The 11,859-nt window shown below is 35.4% G+C and overlaps 1 protein-coding gene and 1 non-coding gene across 3 annotated transcripts; one reads left to right on the top strand and one right to left on the bottom strand.

Annotated features, from left to right (window-relative positions):
- Positions 1–3,237: 3,237 nt before the first annotated feature.
- Positions 3,238–3,340, bottom strand: LOC117276694 (U6 spliceosomal RNA). Its single transcript, XR_004506959.1, has one exon. It is a non-coding gene; the product is annotated as a U6 spliceosomal RNA (small nuclear RNA).
- A 1,466-nt stretch (positions 3,341–4,806) lies between these two features.
- Positions 4,807–11,690, top strand: LOC104095872 (LRR receptor-like serine/threonine-protein kinase ERL1). Of its 2 annotated transcripts, none has more exons than XM_018770686.3 (27): positions 4,807–5,154; positions 5,534–5,672; positions 5,831–5,902; positions 5,999–6,070; positions 6,171–6,242; positions 6,972–7,043; positions 7,126–7,197; positions 7,277–7,348; positions 7,445–7,516; positions 7,610–7,678; positions 7,785–7,856; positions 7,958–8,029; positions 8,107–8,178; positions 8,253–8,324; positions 8,405–8,476; positions 8,557–8,628; positions 8,726–8,797; positions 8,872–8,943; positions 9,026–9,097; positions 9,195–9,266; positions 9,375–9,446; positions 9,528–9,599; positions 9,681–9,754; positions 9,844–9,963; positions 10,065–10,400; positions 10,563–10,933; positions 11,025–11,690. In XM_018770686.3, exons 1-27 carry the CDS (start codon positions 5,079–5,081, stop codon positions 11,364–11,366), a joined length of 2,895 nt encoding a protein of 964 aa, XP_018626202.1. In that variant the 5' UTR covers positions 4,807–5,078; the 3' UTR covers positions 11,367–11,690. The 2 variants fall into 2 exon arrangements, with proteins under 2 accessions (XP_018626202.1, XP_009600406.1); XM_009602111.4 differs by having other exon boundaries at positions 4,808–5,154; positions 9,844–9,972.
- Positions 11,691–11,859: the final 169 nt, after the last annotated feature.

The raw sequence follows: 11,859 nt of genomic DNA, 5'->3' as shown, positions 1-11,859 counted from the left end.
TATGCCGATGCTGGGTATTTATATGACCCACACAAGGCTCGATCTCAAACAAGCTATTTGTTTACATATGGAGGCATTGCCATATCTTGGCGATCGACTAATCAATCAATCGTGTCTACTTCATCTAATCATATTGAGATAATTGCTATTCATGAAGCAAGTCGAGAATGTGTATGGTTGAGGTCTATAATACACCTTATTCGAGACAAATATGGTTTGAAGTGTGACAAGCTACCCACAATTTTGTATGAAGACAATGCAGCATGCATAGCCCAATTGAAGGGAGGATTTATAAAGGGGATAGGACAAAGCAAATTTCACCAAAGTTATTTTTCACACATGATCTTCAAAAGAATTGTGATATCAATGTGCAACGGATCTGTTCAAGTGATAATATGGCTGATCTGTTCACCAAATCTCTACCGACGTCAACCTTCAAGAAACTAGTGTACAAGATTGGAATGCGAAGGCTCAAGGATGTGAATTGATGCTCTCATCAGGGGGAGTTAATACACGTTGCATTCTTTTTTCCTTACAAGGTTTTGTCCCACTGGGCTTTCCTTGCAAGGTTTTTAACGAGGCAACCAAAAGACGTATTTCTAAACATGTGTACTCTTTTTCCTTCACTAGAATTTTTTTCCCATAGGGTTTTTTCCTAATAAGGTTTTAACGGGGCACATTATCTATGGACATCCAAGGGGAGTGTTATAAGAAAAATCAAATTATGGTGGATGTCTACTCTTCCTCCATGATCTTCTCAAATGCTTAATGACATATTCAATGACATATTTCTATGCTTAATGACATATTCAATGACATATTTTTCTTCACTTTTCATGCCTATATAAAGGCCTTATAATAGATAAGAAAATATACACAATTGAAGAAGAAAATCTCTTCTTTTTCTCTATCTCCATTTCTTGTTCATGTTTTACTAAATTACTTTTATTTCATAACATTTCTTATTCATGTTTTACTAAATTATTTTTATTTTATAATAATTATTACCATTATCATTATTACTTTGTATTTATTCCGATAAATGACCACTCCTTGTACTTTTATATATCAAGTTATTTGTTGTAAAATAGTAAGTCAATATAATCATTTTGAACTTTACATAGTCAATTCTCAAACTTTTTCCATGAGCTACAACATCAACCTCTCTCCAAAAGCCGGAGATATTTTTAATTTATTTTATTTGAGTTTTTTTGCCAATAAAAGTATTTTATTGTATTTGTTAATTCTTGTATTAGGTCATGAAGTAACACCAATTATCGAAGTCGACAAAAAGAAATATTTTAATTGCTCATTTTGAGATACTTTCTGCGTGTAAAAGATAGAAAGAGAGACCCATTTGAGCATAAACACTAATTTTAATATTTGCAGAGACTTGTTTTGGTCATGAAATACTGTAAATAGAAAAAGTCTTAATACTATATAAACTTCAAATGAAATATTGAAATATTGATATGAATCTACATATCAAATGAAATACTCCATTAGTTTTCGACTTGTACAGCTTCAATTTCCTTTTATGAAATGAAATTTAATTTTAAACACAAGTTTGAGTATTTGTTTTTCAACTTCAACTTAGACATTGTGTAAAATTCTTACCTAGTCATCCTACAACCGTCTGATCCCACGATTCAAACATGCACCTATGTTTATTTATTAAAGGTCATGCTATACCATGGTCCATAATTTTGTTGAGCGTCAGAATTTGTTACTGTTGGGAGAGCATATTTGTACAGGAAAGAAGTTTTGGAGGCTGAAATTTACTATTCGTCCTCCTCAAAAGAAGGTCGTAGCCTGCTTGCATTTTGGTCCCGGCTCAGGGTGTTCCCCTTCTAAGTGAGCCGGTCCCCGATATGTGAAAGGTAAGTTGCACAATTGACCGGCTAATCAAAAATAGTTAAATTCGAAAATATGTATAAAATATATATTATACGTATATTATAACAAATAATCAATTCACAATGAATAGGGAAGATACAGTAATGCTATGAATGACCCAATATCGAATACATGTAATAATATCAACAAACGAACGTTCTCCTGTGCTTCCAGATATGTTCAGCTCCACATATTCTTGTATAGTCAAAGAAGACCGATCCCGTAAAAGATGAGATCAGTAAATGATAATTCACTAAAATTTCATCTTTGTGAGATCGTCAATATTGTACCGAGGGCGTCTTTAGAGTATACCGAATCAGTATAGCTATCTTTCTTTTGACACAGCAACGCAATTTGAAATAGTATAAAAAATAAGTACTAAATAATTTCTTTTTTCCTTTACTTGTTGATGAAAAATCATTTTCCAATCAATAGAAAATTCTTTCGGCTCAACGAAAGAGATTCTCATAGTCACACAATTTAAGTAGATGCAAGATATAGAAATTTGCTTTTCGTAGTTGTGGAAGCGGGATCCTTTTTTTATAGAAGAAGTTAATGTTAAATATAAAATAATATGTTTTCAGTTATTATTTTAAAGAGTGATTATAGGTAGTCTTTCATATGTTTGTTTTATTAAATATTTTATAGGGAGAAAGAAACAGGATGAACCGTTGGCCCCTGCCCCTTAGTTAGAAACAAATTAAAAAATTCAATCATATAATTTTTAAGTTTATATAGTAATATTGAAGAAAAACATCATTGCAATTAATTTGAAAAGAATTTACCAGTGAAAAAATAGATTGCAGATTCTTAAAAATGAACACTAAAAACGTCCAATTTAGACTTGGTTTAATTTTCAATCCCTGAAACATCTCCTGTTTTATTTGACACGTAGTTAACCTTTGAAACACCGTCAATTTTAGGCGTTAGAGAGAGGGAAAGGGACTTTTTGGTAATAAACTAATCAGTGATACATGGATGTTGATACCATTATGTAAAACAATAAAAAATAAAAAATAAAAAATAAAAAATAAAAAATAAAATAACAGGAAAGGAACGGACTACAGCTTTATACAAGGACTTGTTTTATTAAGTTAATTACTACTGTAAAGTCTCGATCCATTATTATAGCCAGCAGGGTTGCTGTCTCCACTTATGGTTTAGTGAAAAGCACCACTCTTTATAATTTTTTCTATTTTTCTTCACTATTTTTAACCAACTACAGTACTTATCAATGCTAGTGGTAATATTTTTCCTTTTTTGTTTTTCTCTAGACGGAATACGATAATATAACATTTGGTGAAATTTGAATTAGTGCATCCGGACAAGTTCAATGTTTTACTGTAAACGGATCATTTCTCGATTTGTGAGTATTATTTTTATGCAAAAATCATACTAATCTTCTTTTTATTGTTTCAATTTTATTTGATGTCCCCGAATGGACTCTACGAACTCAAGTTGCAATAGATAGATTTCTTGCGAAGGAATCATTTAAGAGCCCGTTTGGACGTAAGAATTTTTTTTTTTCGAAAATTCTTTATTTTTTTTCAAAATCAGTGTTTGGCCAAAATTTTTTTAATTTTCACTTGAAAATGAAATTTGAAATTTTTCGAAAATTTGAAAAACTCGAAAAATCTATTTTTCAAAATTTTCACTCAGATCACTTTGCAAAAATTCAAAAACAACCCAAAATTATAATCCATATCCAAATGCAACTCTAATTTTTAAATACCATTTTCACTTTCCAAACGCCTACTAACAACACATTAAGAGAAGTTTAATGGAAGCTTGCTAGATTAATTCTCATTCCAAGTTGCAATCGCTAGATTGTAACACCAATAACTCAACGAAGATAATTATTCAAGTAAGTGTTTATTATTGTTTCATTATTGTTTGCTACTTATTATTCAATTATTGCAGCAAAAGTAGTCATAGAAGAGGTCAAACATTACATTATTACACACATATCTTCACATGCTCGATACGCATGATCTTTTCAAGTCTGGATGCAAAGTAAAAAAGGGGGAAAACTGTGTAGTCAAAATGGCAGGGGAAAAATGCTAATTTTCCAGTTCCATGTAAAAACACAACGCTCAAAATGTAAATTCAGTGCGTTTTTATACAAACTAGTGTAAATTTGGACTTGTATCAGTAAGAATTTGATTCCATTCATTTAAATTTCCTTGCTTAGAAAGCAAGCAATTGCCAATTTTCTCTTTCCTTGTGAGAACCAAAACATGATGATCTCTTCTTGAAAATAGTTTCTCTATTGTTATTCATCGGAATGTCTCTCATATCCACCTCTCTTGTTTTATTCCAATGCGATCCTACTTCTTTTGGAAATTATAATTTTTTAATTCTACTCCCTATTTCCCAAACCAATCACTTTCTGTTCCCTGCCTTATCAACCTCAGATTTTAAGCACTCCCTTTTTTATTACCCATTTTCCCCTGCTCAAAACACGCGCTGTAATGGAACCGAGAGCCATCTCACGCGCTAATAAAGAGCGTGGATATGAGATGAAAAATCCCGAACTTTAGCTGTCAAAATAATAAGTAACCACTTTGGGAAATGGTAGTACGGGGTGACGGCCGCTGCGACAACTTTTTTATTTTCCAGTGTTTAACTAACGTCGTTTCACCGCCGTTTACTATATCAGTAGTACTAAGTATACTAAGCGGTCGTGTCAAATTATTTGTTATTTTAGAAAAACAAGATAAAGTATACTTTGAGAAAGCTATTTTTTCTTTTTACTATACTACTTTAATAATAATTATTCTCGAAAATAAAAATAAAATAAATATTTAATAAAAATAAATTATATCTCAAGACATAAACCAATTATTTTTCTAATTAATATTAGCAGTGAAAAAGAAAAATAGTTTTTTCCTTTCTCTTTGTACGAGACTGGTTTCTGATAGTGCAACCACCATAGCGACTTTCTCTGTCTTCATAAAACACACACACACACTACTGGGTCTGTGTTTGGGTGAGTGACTGCTGACATTAAAAACACAGACACACACTTCGCATTTCAATATTCACTCTCTCACTTCACGCCAAATGCCTGCTTCTGCATTTGCTCTTCTCTCTCATTCACATAACACACATTCTTATTACTCTAGCAAGCTAGCTCATCTTCTTCTCCGGTCATATTTGATTTGAGCTTCGTTGTACTGAAGATGAAACTCCGATCGCGCGCTGTACTGTGGGCTATATTGCTTCTTTTACCGATCGTTTCATCTCTGAACGAAGAAGGTAACTCTTTTTCTCAGTCCTCCTTTTTCACACATCGAGGTCATTTTGTAACACTGTTTCTATCGCATATTATTCTCAAACTTACTAGTGTTTCCTTTTGTATTCTCTCCGTTTTTTTTCTTCTTTTGTTCCTTTTGAGCATCTGGAGTTTTTTTTTTTCTAGCTCCTCTGCTTCGCTCTGTTGTAGTGCTGGGAAATACGATAGTTATCATCGAAATTTCATTTCTATTATATGTTTCCTGTGTGACATTCCTTCCGTGCTGTTTAACTCTGATAAAAAATATCCCGTGTTATTTAACTTTATAGACTCCAGTTTTTAGCATTACTATCTACTTATTTGTGAATGCTAAAAATACTTTCTCTCCAACTATTTGGGTAGGCAAAGCTCTGATGTCGATCAAGGAGTCGTTTAGCAACGTAGCAAACATGTTGCTAGATTGGGATGATGTTCACAATGAGGATTTTTGCTCGTGGCGAGGCGTGTTCTGTGGCAATTTCTCCATGTCCGTTGTTGCGCTGTATGTTCTCCATCCTTGTCAGTTGTCTCCTAACCGGAGCAACAGTAGCTGGACTCTGAATCTCTGATGAGCTGCTAGCTGTAGTATTAGCACTTTGTTTATATATAGTTTGCAAATATGAGATTTGTAGCTGAATTTGCTTTATTTGTTGGCTGAAGGAATCTGTCAAATCTGAACTTAGGCGGGGAAATTTCACCAGCCGTTGGAGATTTGAAAAATCTGCAATCTATGTATGGTTCATATTCTCTTTTATTTGATTGTTCTTTGTCCATTGCTGGTTATTCATCGTCCATTGCTGATGTGTGATATTTCAATGATAATGACAGAGACCTCCAGGGAAATAAATTAACTGGTCAAATACCAGATGAGATTGGCAACTGCATTTCTCTGATCTTTCTGTAACAATTTTCACCCTGTTGCCTTTGATTTTTTTTTTTTATCAGTATGTTCTGTAATACTCACACTGGATTTTCATGAAATGGTTGCTATGTTCTGCAGTGATTTGTCTGATAACTTGCTCTTTGGAGATATTCCTTTCTCAATATCTAAGCTCAAACAGCTAGAGTTATTGTGAGTAGTATAACCACATTATCTTGATGTTTTCCGATAACTAGTTAAAATTTTGTTATGATGAATTGTTATTCCCGCCAATATTGCTGTATTTGTAAATAATAATTCTGCAAAATAAAAGTTATCGTAATGAAACAGTAATTAATTCGAGCCCACTGAATTCACAGTGTTTCCTTAAGGAATTTAATCCCTTCCTAGTAACGAAGGAGTAGAAACTGAGCGATTTCAGTTTTGTGTCTTGTGTATGTCTTTCTTCAATAGCTGCTGCACATATATATAGCAGCCAGTGTTGAAGAAGAACAATCGTCCACCCTCCATGGTGGAGCATGCATTAGCTTGTTTGTGGAGCAAGTGGGAAGAGCATTAGGCGGCTGCTATTGCAGCTTAATCAATCAATCGATCATTTGACCGAATCCGAATCCAAATCCAAATCCAAATCCGAATCCAAATCCGTAGCCGTAGCCGAGCGACGACGACAGCGCGAGGCTTGCTTTCTTCTTAACTCTTTAAAAGCTACAAGAAGAGCAATTATATATATACCCACCAAAAATCTTTCCGTCTTCCAATATGGGACAATGTCTCATTGTCAAGAGGGGAAAACTTAAAATTTTACTCAAAAATTTCATTTTCCCTCCAATTCCCAATCACCCTAATTTTAAGACTATTTCATCTTAAAAACAAAAAACCAAATAAATTAAATTCACACCTGATGAACTCTCCCTGGTGCAGGAACTTGAAAAACAACCAGTTGACTGGTCCAATCCCATCAACACTAACCCAAATCCCTAACTTAAAGACACTGTGAGTTCACTTAATATAGTTGTCTCTTTTGAAATTTTTTGACAATAGCAATGATTAACTGATGTTTTTTTAATTGATCAAGTGATCTGGCTCGAAACCAGCTCATTGGTGAGATACCAAGGTTGATCTATTGGAATGAAGTTCTGCAATATCTGTGAGTGCATTCGTTTGGTGTTTGAAGATTCTTTTTTTGTTGTGAAATTTACAACGTTTCCGTTCCTTCTGTTTTGCAGTGGATTAAGAGGCAACTTGTTGACAGGAACACTGTCCCCCGATATGTGCCAGTTGACCGGGTTGTGGTACTTGTATGTGCTCGGCTATATTTTCTACATAATGTTTTGTTGTCTGCCTGGTGTTATATGTCTATTAATTCTGACGTCACAAGTTTCATATTGTTTCAGTGATTTGCGGGGCAATAACCTCAGCGGAACAATTCCAGATAATATTGGAAATTGTACAAGCTTTGAGATACTGTCAGTCTCCTTCCCTTGCCCTTATTATGTGATACTAAAATTTTTCTCCTACTGCTTCTCAATGCTAACAAAATTGTTTTTTCTCAATTTCAGGGATATCTCTTACAATCAAATTACTGGAGAGATTCCCTACAATATTGGGTTTTTACAAGTGGCCACCTTGTTAGTGAACTTTGCTTAAAGTGATTTTTAGCTGTTGTTTCTACCTTGTCTATTCTGTTGTCGGGTTCATTTCTGTGAATAAATAAGATTGTGGTCCTTTCAACAGGTCTTTGCAAGGAAATAGGCTGACTGGTAAGATTCCGGAAGTGATTGGTCTAATGCAAGCCCTTGCTGTTTTGTGAGTATTCATACTACTACATAAATTCTTTTTTATCAACTCCAATCTCAGTAATTACCGCTTATAAGTCAAAATCTTGCATGACATCAACTCTTTTGTAGGGACTTGAGTGAAAATGAGTTAGTGGGACCGATTCCCCCAATCTTTGGCAATTTATCCTTCACTGGGAAGCTGTAAGTTCACCCCCATTTGGATTCCATATATTTTTGCGTGTGACTCGATTTGTTTGATTCACTTTTACATTCAACAGGTACCTGCATGGGAACAAACTTACGGGGCCGATACCAGCAGAGCTGGGAAATATGTCTAAACTTAGTTACTTGTAAGTGGTTTTGTTAGCATAGATTGTGCAGACACTATATGTTGCTTCATGCATTACTCTTATCTTATTTACAGGCAATTAAATGACAATCAGCTAGTTGGTCAAATTCCTCCTGAACTTGGCAAACTGGATCAGTTATTTGAATTGTGAGCCTTTTATACTAATTGCAGTATATTTCATATTCTGCTTTTCTTTGAATATCAGCTTCTTAGCTTTCCTTTACCAGGAATCTTGCAAATAACAAGCTGGAGGGACCAATTCCTGAAAATATCAGCTCTTGCACAGCATTGAATCAATTGTAAGGCTTTGCTTATATTTTTGAATGTTTTCTCCTTCGCCATTCTCTTCATACTGATTCTAATAATAATTCTTTTTCAGTAACGTTCATGGTAACAATTTAAACGGGTCCATTCCTTCCGGGTTCAAGAATCTAGAGAGCCTCACATACCTGTATGTTGTAGTTATGTTTCAGTCTTTTGGTTGGTAGTCATGATAATGGATTGAATTCTGTTCATATGATAACACTCATTGTTGATGTACCTAGCAGAAATCTTTCATTAAATAAATTTAAAGGTCACATATCTTCTGCACTTGGGCGAATCATCAACCTTGATACATTGTGAGTTCTTGACTGTCAGCATCTTAATTTCGTAATTCAAGTGACTCCTTATACTAACACTTGTATGTCTTTAGGGATCTGTCTAACAATGAGTTCTCTGGGTCTGTCCCTGGTTCTATTGGAGATTTGGAGCATCTTCTAACATTGTGAGATTTTAGCCATTTAGTTGTTCCAGAAGTTTATATTATCTTGTGACTTGAATATAATCAATGTCATTGCACCTTGTAGGAATCTTAGCAGCAATCGTCTTAACGGACAGATTCCTGTAGAATTTGGCAATCTGAAAAGTATACAGACCCTGTGAGTTTCTGCAGAGAGCTTTGGTTACAGTGCCTACAATTCGTGGACCTTTTAGTATACTGATCTCTTGTGCTGAGACTGGTTTTTATACTTGCAGTGATTTGTCATGCAACAAGATCTCTGGTGGCATCCCAAAAGAGCTAGGACAGTTGCAGACCTTGATCACTCTGTAAGCACATTTAGTTTTTCTCAAGTGCATTGATGTAGAGTTTAATTAGCTTGTCTTCAATATCAGGACCAGTTCTAATACACTTATTGGTTCGGTTGCATTTTGTAGTACATTGACAGCTAACGATCTTAGTGGGGTAATCCCAGACCAATTGACCAATTGTTTCAGCCTAACTAGTCTGTGAGTTCATCTCCTTTTGCCTTTCCTTCATACATATTTTGAATCTTCTTGGAGTTACTTATCGGTGCCTTTCTCTATCAGGAATATTTCCTACAACAATTTCAGTGGTGTTGTTCCTCTTTCGCGAAATTTCTCGCGGTTCACGCCTGACAGGTATTCTTTTGTACAGAAATTAGCTTGTTTCATTACACACTCATTTGCACTAGTAAACGACCTCCTTATTGCAACCATCAGCTTTGTGGGGAACCCACTACTTTGTGGCGACTGGAGAGGTTCAATATGTGACCCCTATACACCAAAGTCCAAAGGTATGCTTCATTTTTGTGCATTAGAGTCCAGATATTTTGGTATTGTACTATCATGTGCTTCGAAATGACTTGTGATCTTTTCATTGCAGCCTTGTTCTCCAGAACAGCTGTTGTTTGCACAGCGTTGGGTTTTATAGCTCTTTTATCCATGGTTTTAGTTGCTGTGTACAAGTCTAATCAACCACATCAGTTTCTGAAGGGGTCTAAAAGTAATCAAGGTTGAAATTATTAGATGGCTTTTCTATTCTTTTGTACTTCAAAATTTTCAAGTTTTAATGTTGCCCTTTTCCTATTCCTTCTAATAACTTAGGTTCTCCCAAACTTGTGGTTCTCCACATGGATATGGCAATCCATACATATGATGACATTATGCGGATTACAGAGAACTTGAGTGAGAAATTCATAATAGGACATGGTGCTTCCAGCACTGTATATAAATGTGTTTTGAAAAATTCCCGACCAATTGCTGTCAAGCGACTGTACACTCATCCGCACAGCTTGCGTGAGTTTGAGACTGAACTGGAGACAATTGGAAGTATCAGGCACAGAAACCTTGTTAGCTTGCATGGTTACTCACTTTCTCCTCATGGGAATCTCCTTTTTTACGACTACATGGAGAATGGTTCACTCTGGGATCTTCTTCATGGTTAGTAGCCTCTTATTCTTATCTTTTATGAAACATATTCATGTTATACTGATGATTCACTAGTTCATGTTTATTACTGTTGTTTCTTCCCTGTCGGAGAATGACGCTCTAAATCTGTATAGATTTGGAAATGGCTAATCATTAACTGAATCTATGTCATAGGGCCATCCAAAAAGGTGATGCTTGATTGGGAAACACGTCTGAAAATTGCTGTTGGAGCTGCTCAAGGCCTTGCTTATCTTCACCATGATTGTAACCAAAGAATCATCCACAGAGATGTGAAATCTTCAAACATTCTACTGGATGAAAATTTCGAGGCTCATCTCTCTGATTTTGGGATTGCAAAATGCATCCCTACTGCAAAAACTCATGCATCAACTTTTGTCTTGGGCACCATAGGCTACATTGACCCTGAGTATGCCAGAACTTCCAGGTTAACTGAAAAGTCAGATGTCTACAGCTTTGGCATTGTTCTTCTGGAGCTTTTGACAGGAAAAAAACCTGTTCATAATGACTTAAACTTGCATCAGTTGGTATTATTCTCCACTATTTGCTCTACCTTTTTACTTGTATAGGATTTCACTCCAATTACATTAGCCTTGGCTAATTTAATTTGTGTTGCAGATATTGTCAAAGGCGGATAATAACACCGTGATGGAGGCTGTAGATCCTGAAGTATCTGTCACATGCATGGATTTAACGCATGTGAGGAAGACTTTTCAGCTTGCATTGCTGTGCACAAAGAGATTCCCGTGTGAGAGGCCAACGATGCATGAGGTTTCTAGGGTACTTGTTTCCTTGCTTCCTCCCCCACCAACCAAACCTTGCTTAGCCCCTCCCAAATCCATTGATTATACAAAGTTTGTGCTTGGAAAAGGACTACCTCAAGTCCAGCAGAGTGAAAATTCCTCCGATGCACAGTGGCTCGTTAGATTTCGAGAAGCTATATCCAAAAACACCATTTGATATTGGGTTCACTGATATACTTAATATCCATCAAAGACGATGAATCTGGAAAAGATGCTGGCCAAAGTTCTTTTGATGTTAAGAGATTTCACATATTAGAGGTTAGGCACACGGTATGGTAAAGTTATTTTACGTTTGTAGATTGAATGTTTTATGGTGGGTTGAAATACAGATTAGGTTAGATCTGTAACCAGTAAAGTTGTTAATTCTGTACAATCTATGTTGAGATCTATTTCCGTCTGGGACTTGTGTTTTTGTCCATGTAGAGGAGTGCAAAGAGTGCTCGTTAATCACATTAAATTTAGCAGTCTAGTTTTGCATCTGCCGTCGTATTTTAGTTTCACTACCCCTTTACATCTTTTTGCTTTCATGAATGGAGGTATTTTTAAGGAGAAGTCAAACAGTTATTCAATGAGTGACAAACTGTTATATCACAAACAGGTGAAGCCCAGGCCTTCTTGCCTTCTCATTATGGCTTCTTCCATTACAGTTC

This window comes from Nicotiana tomentosiformis, chromosome 3, assembly GCF_000390325.3.
Source record: "Nicotiana tomentosiformis chromosome 3, ASM39032v3, whole genome shotgun sequence".
In the NCBI taxonomy this organism is placed as follows: domain Eukaryota; kingdom Viridiplantae; phylum Streptophyta; class Magnoliopsida; order Solanales; family Solanaceae; genus Nicotiana; species Nicotiana tomentosiformis.
The sequence above is the reverse complement of the archived record's forward strand: the minus strand, read 5'-3'. Positions and strand labels throughout refer to the sequence as shown.

Excerpts from the sequence above, each read along its gene's own strand:
- LOC104095872 (XM_009602111.4), top strand. The coding sequence starts at position 5,079 with ATGAAACTCCGATCGCGCGCTGTACTGTGGGCTATATTGCTTCTTTTA. Across the intron at positions 7,517-7,609 it reads TGTACAAGCTTTGAGATACT|GGATATCTCTTACAATCAAA; the intron begins GTCAGTCTCCTT and ends TCTCAATTTCAG. Across the intron at positions 9,600-9,680 it reads TCGCGGTTCACGCCTGACAG|CTTTGTGGGGAACCCACTAC; the intron begins GTATTCTTTTGT and ends TGCAACCATCAG.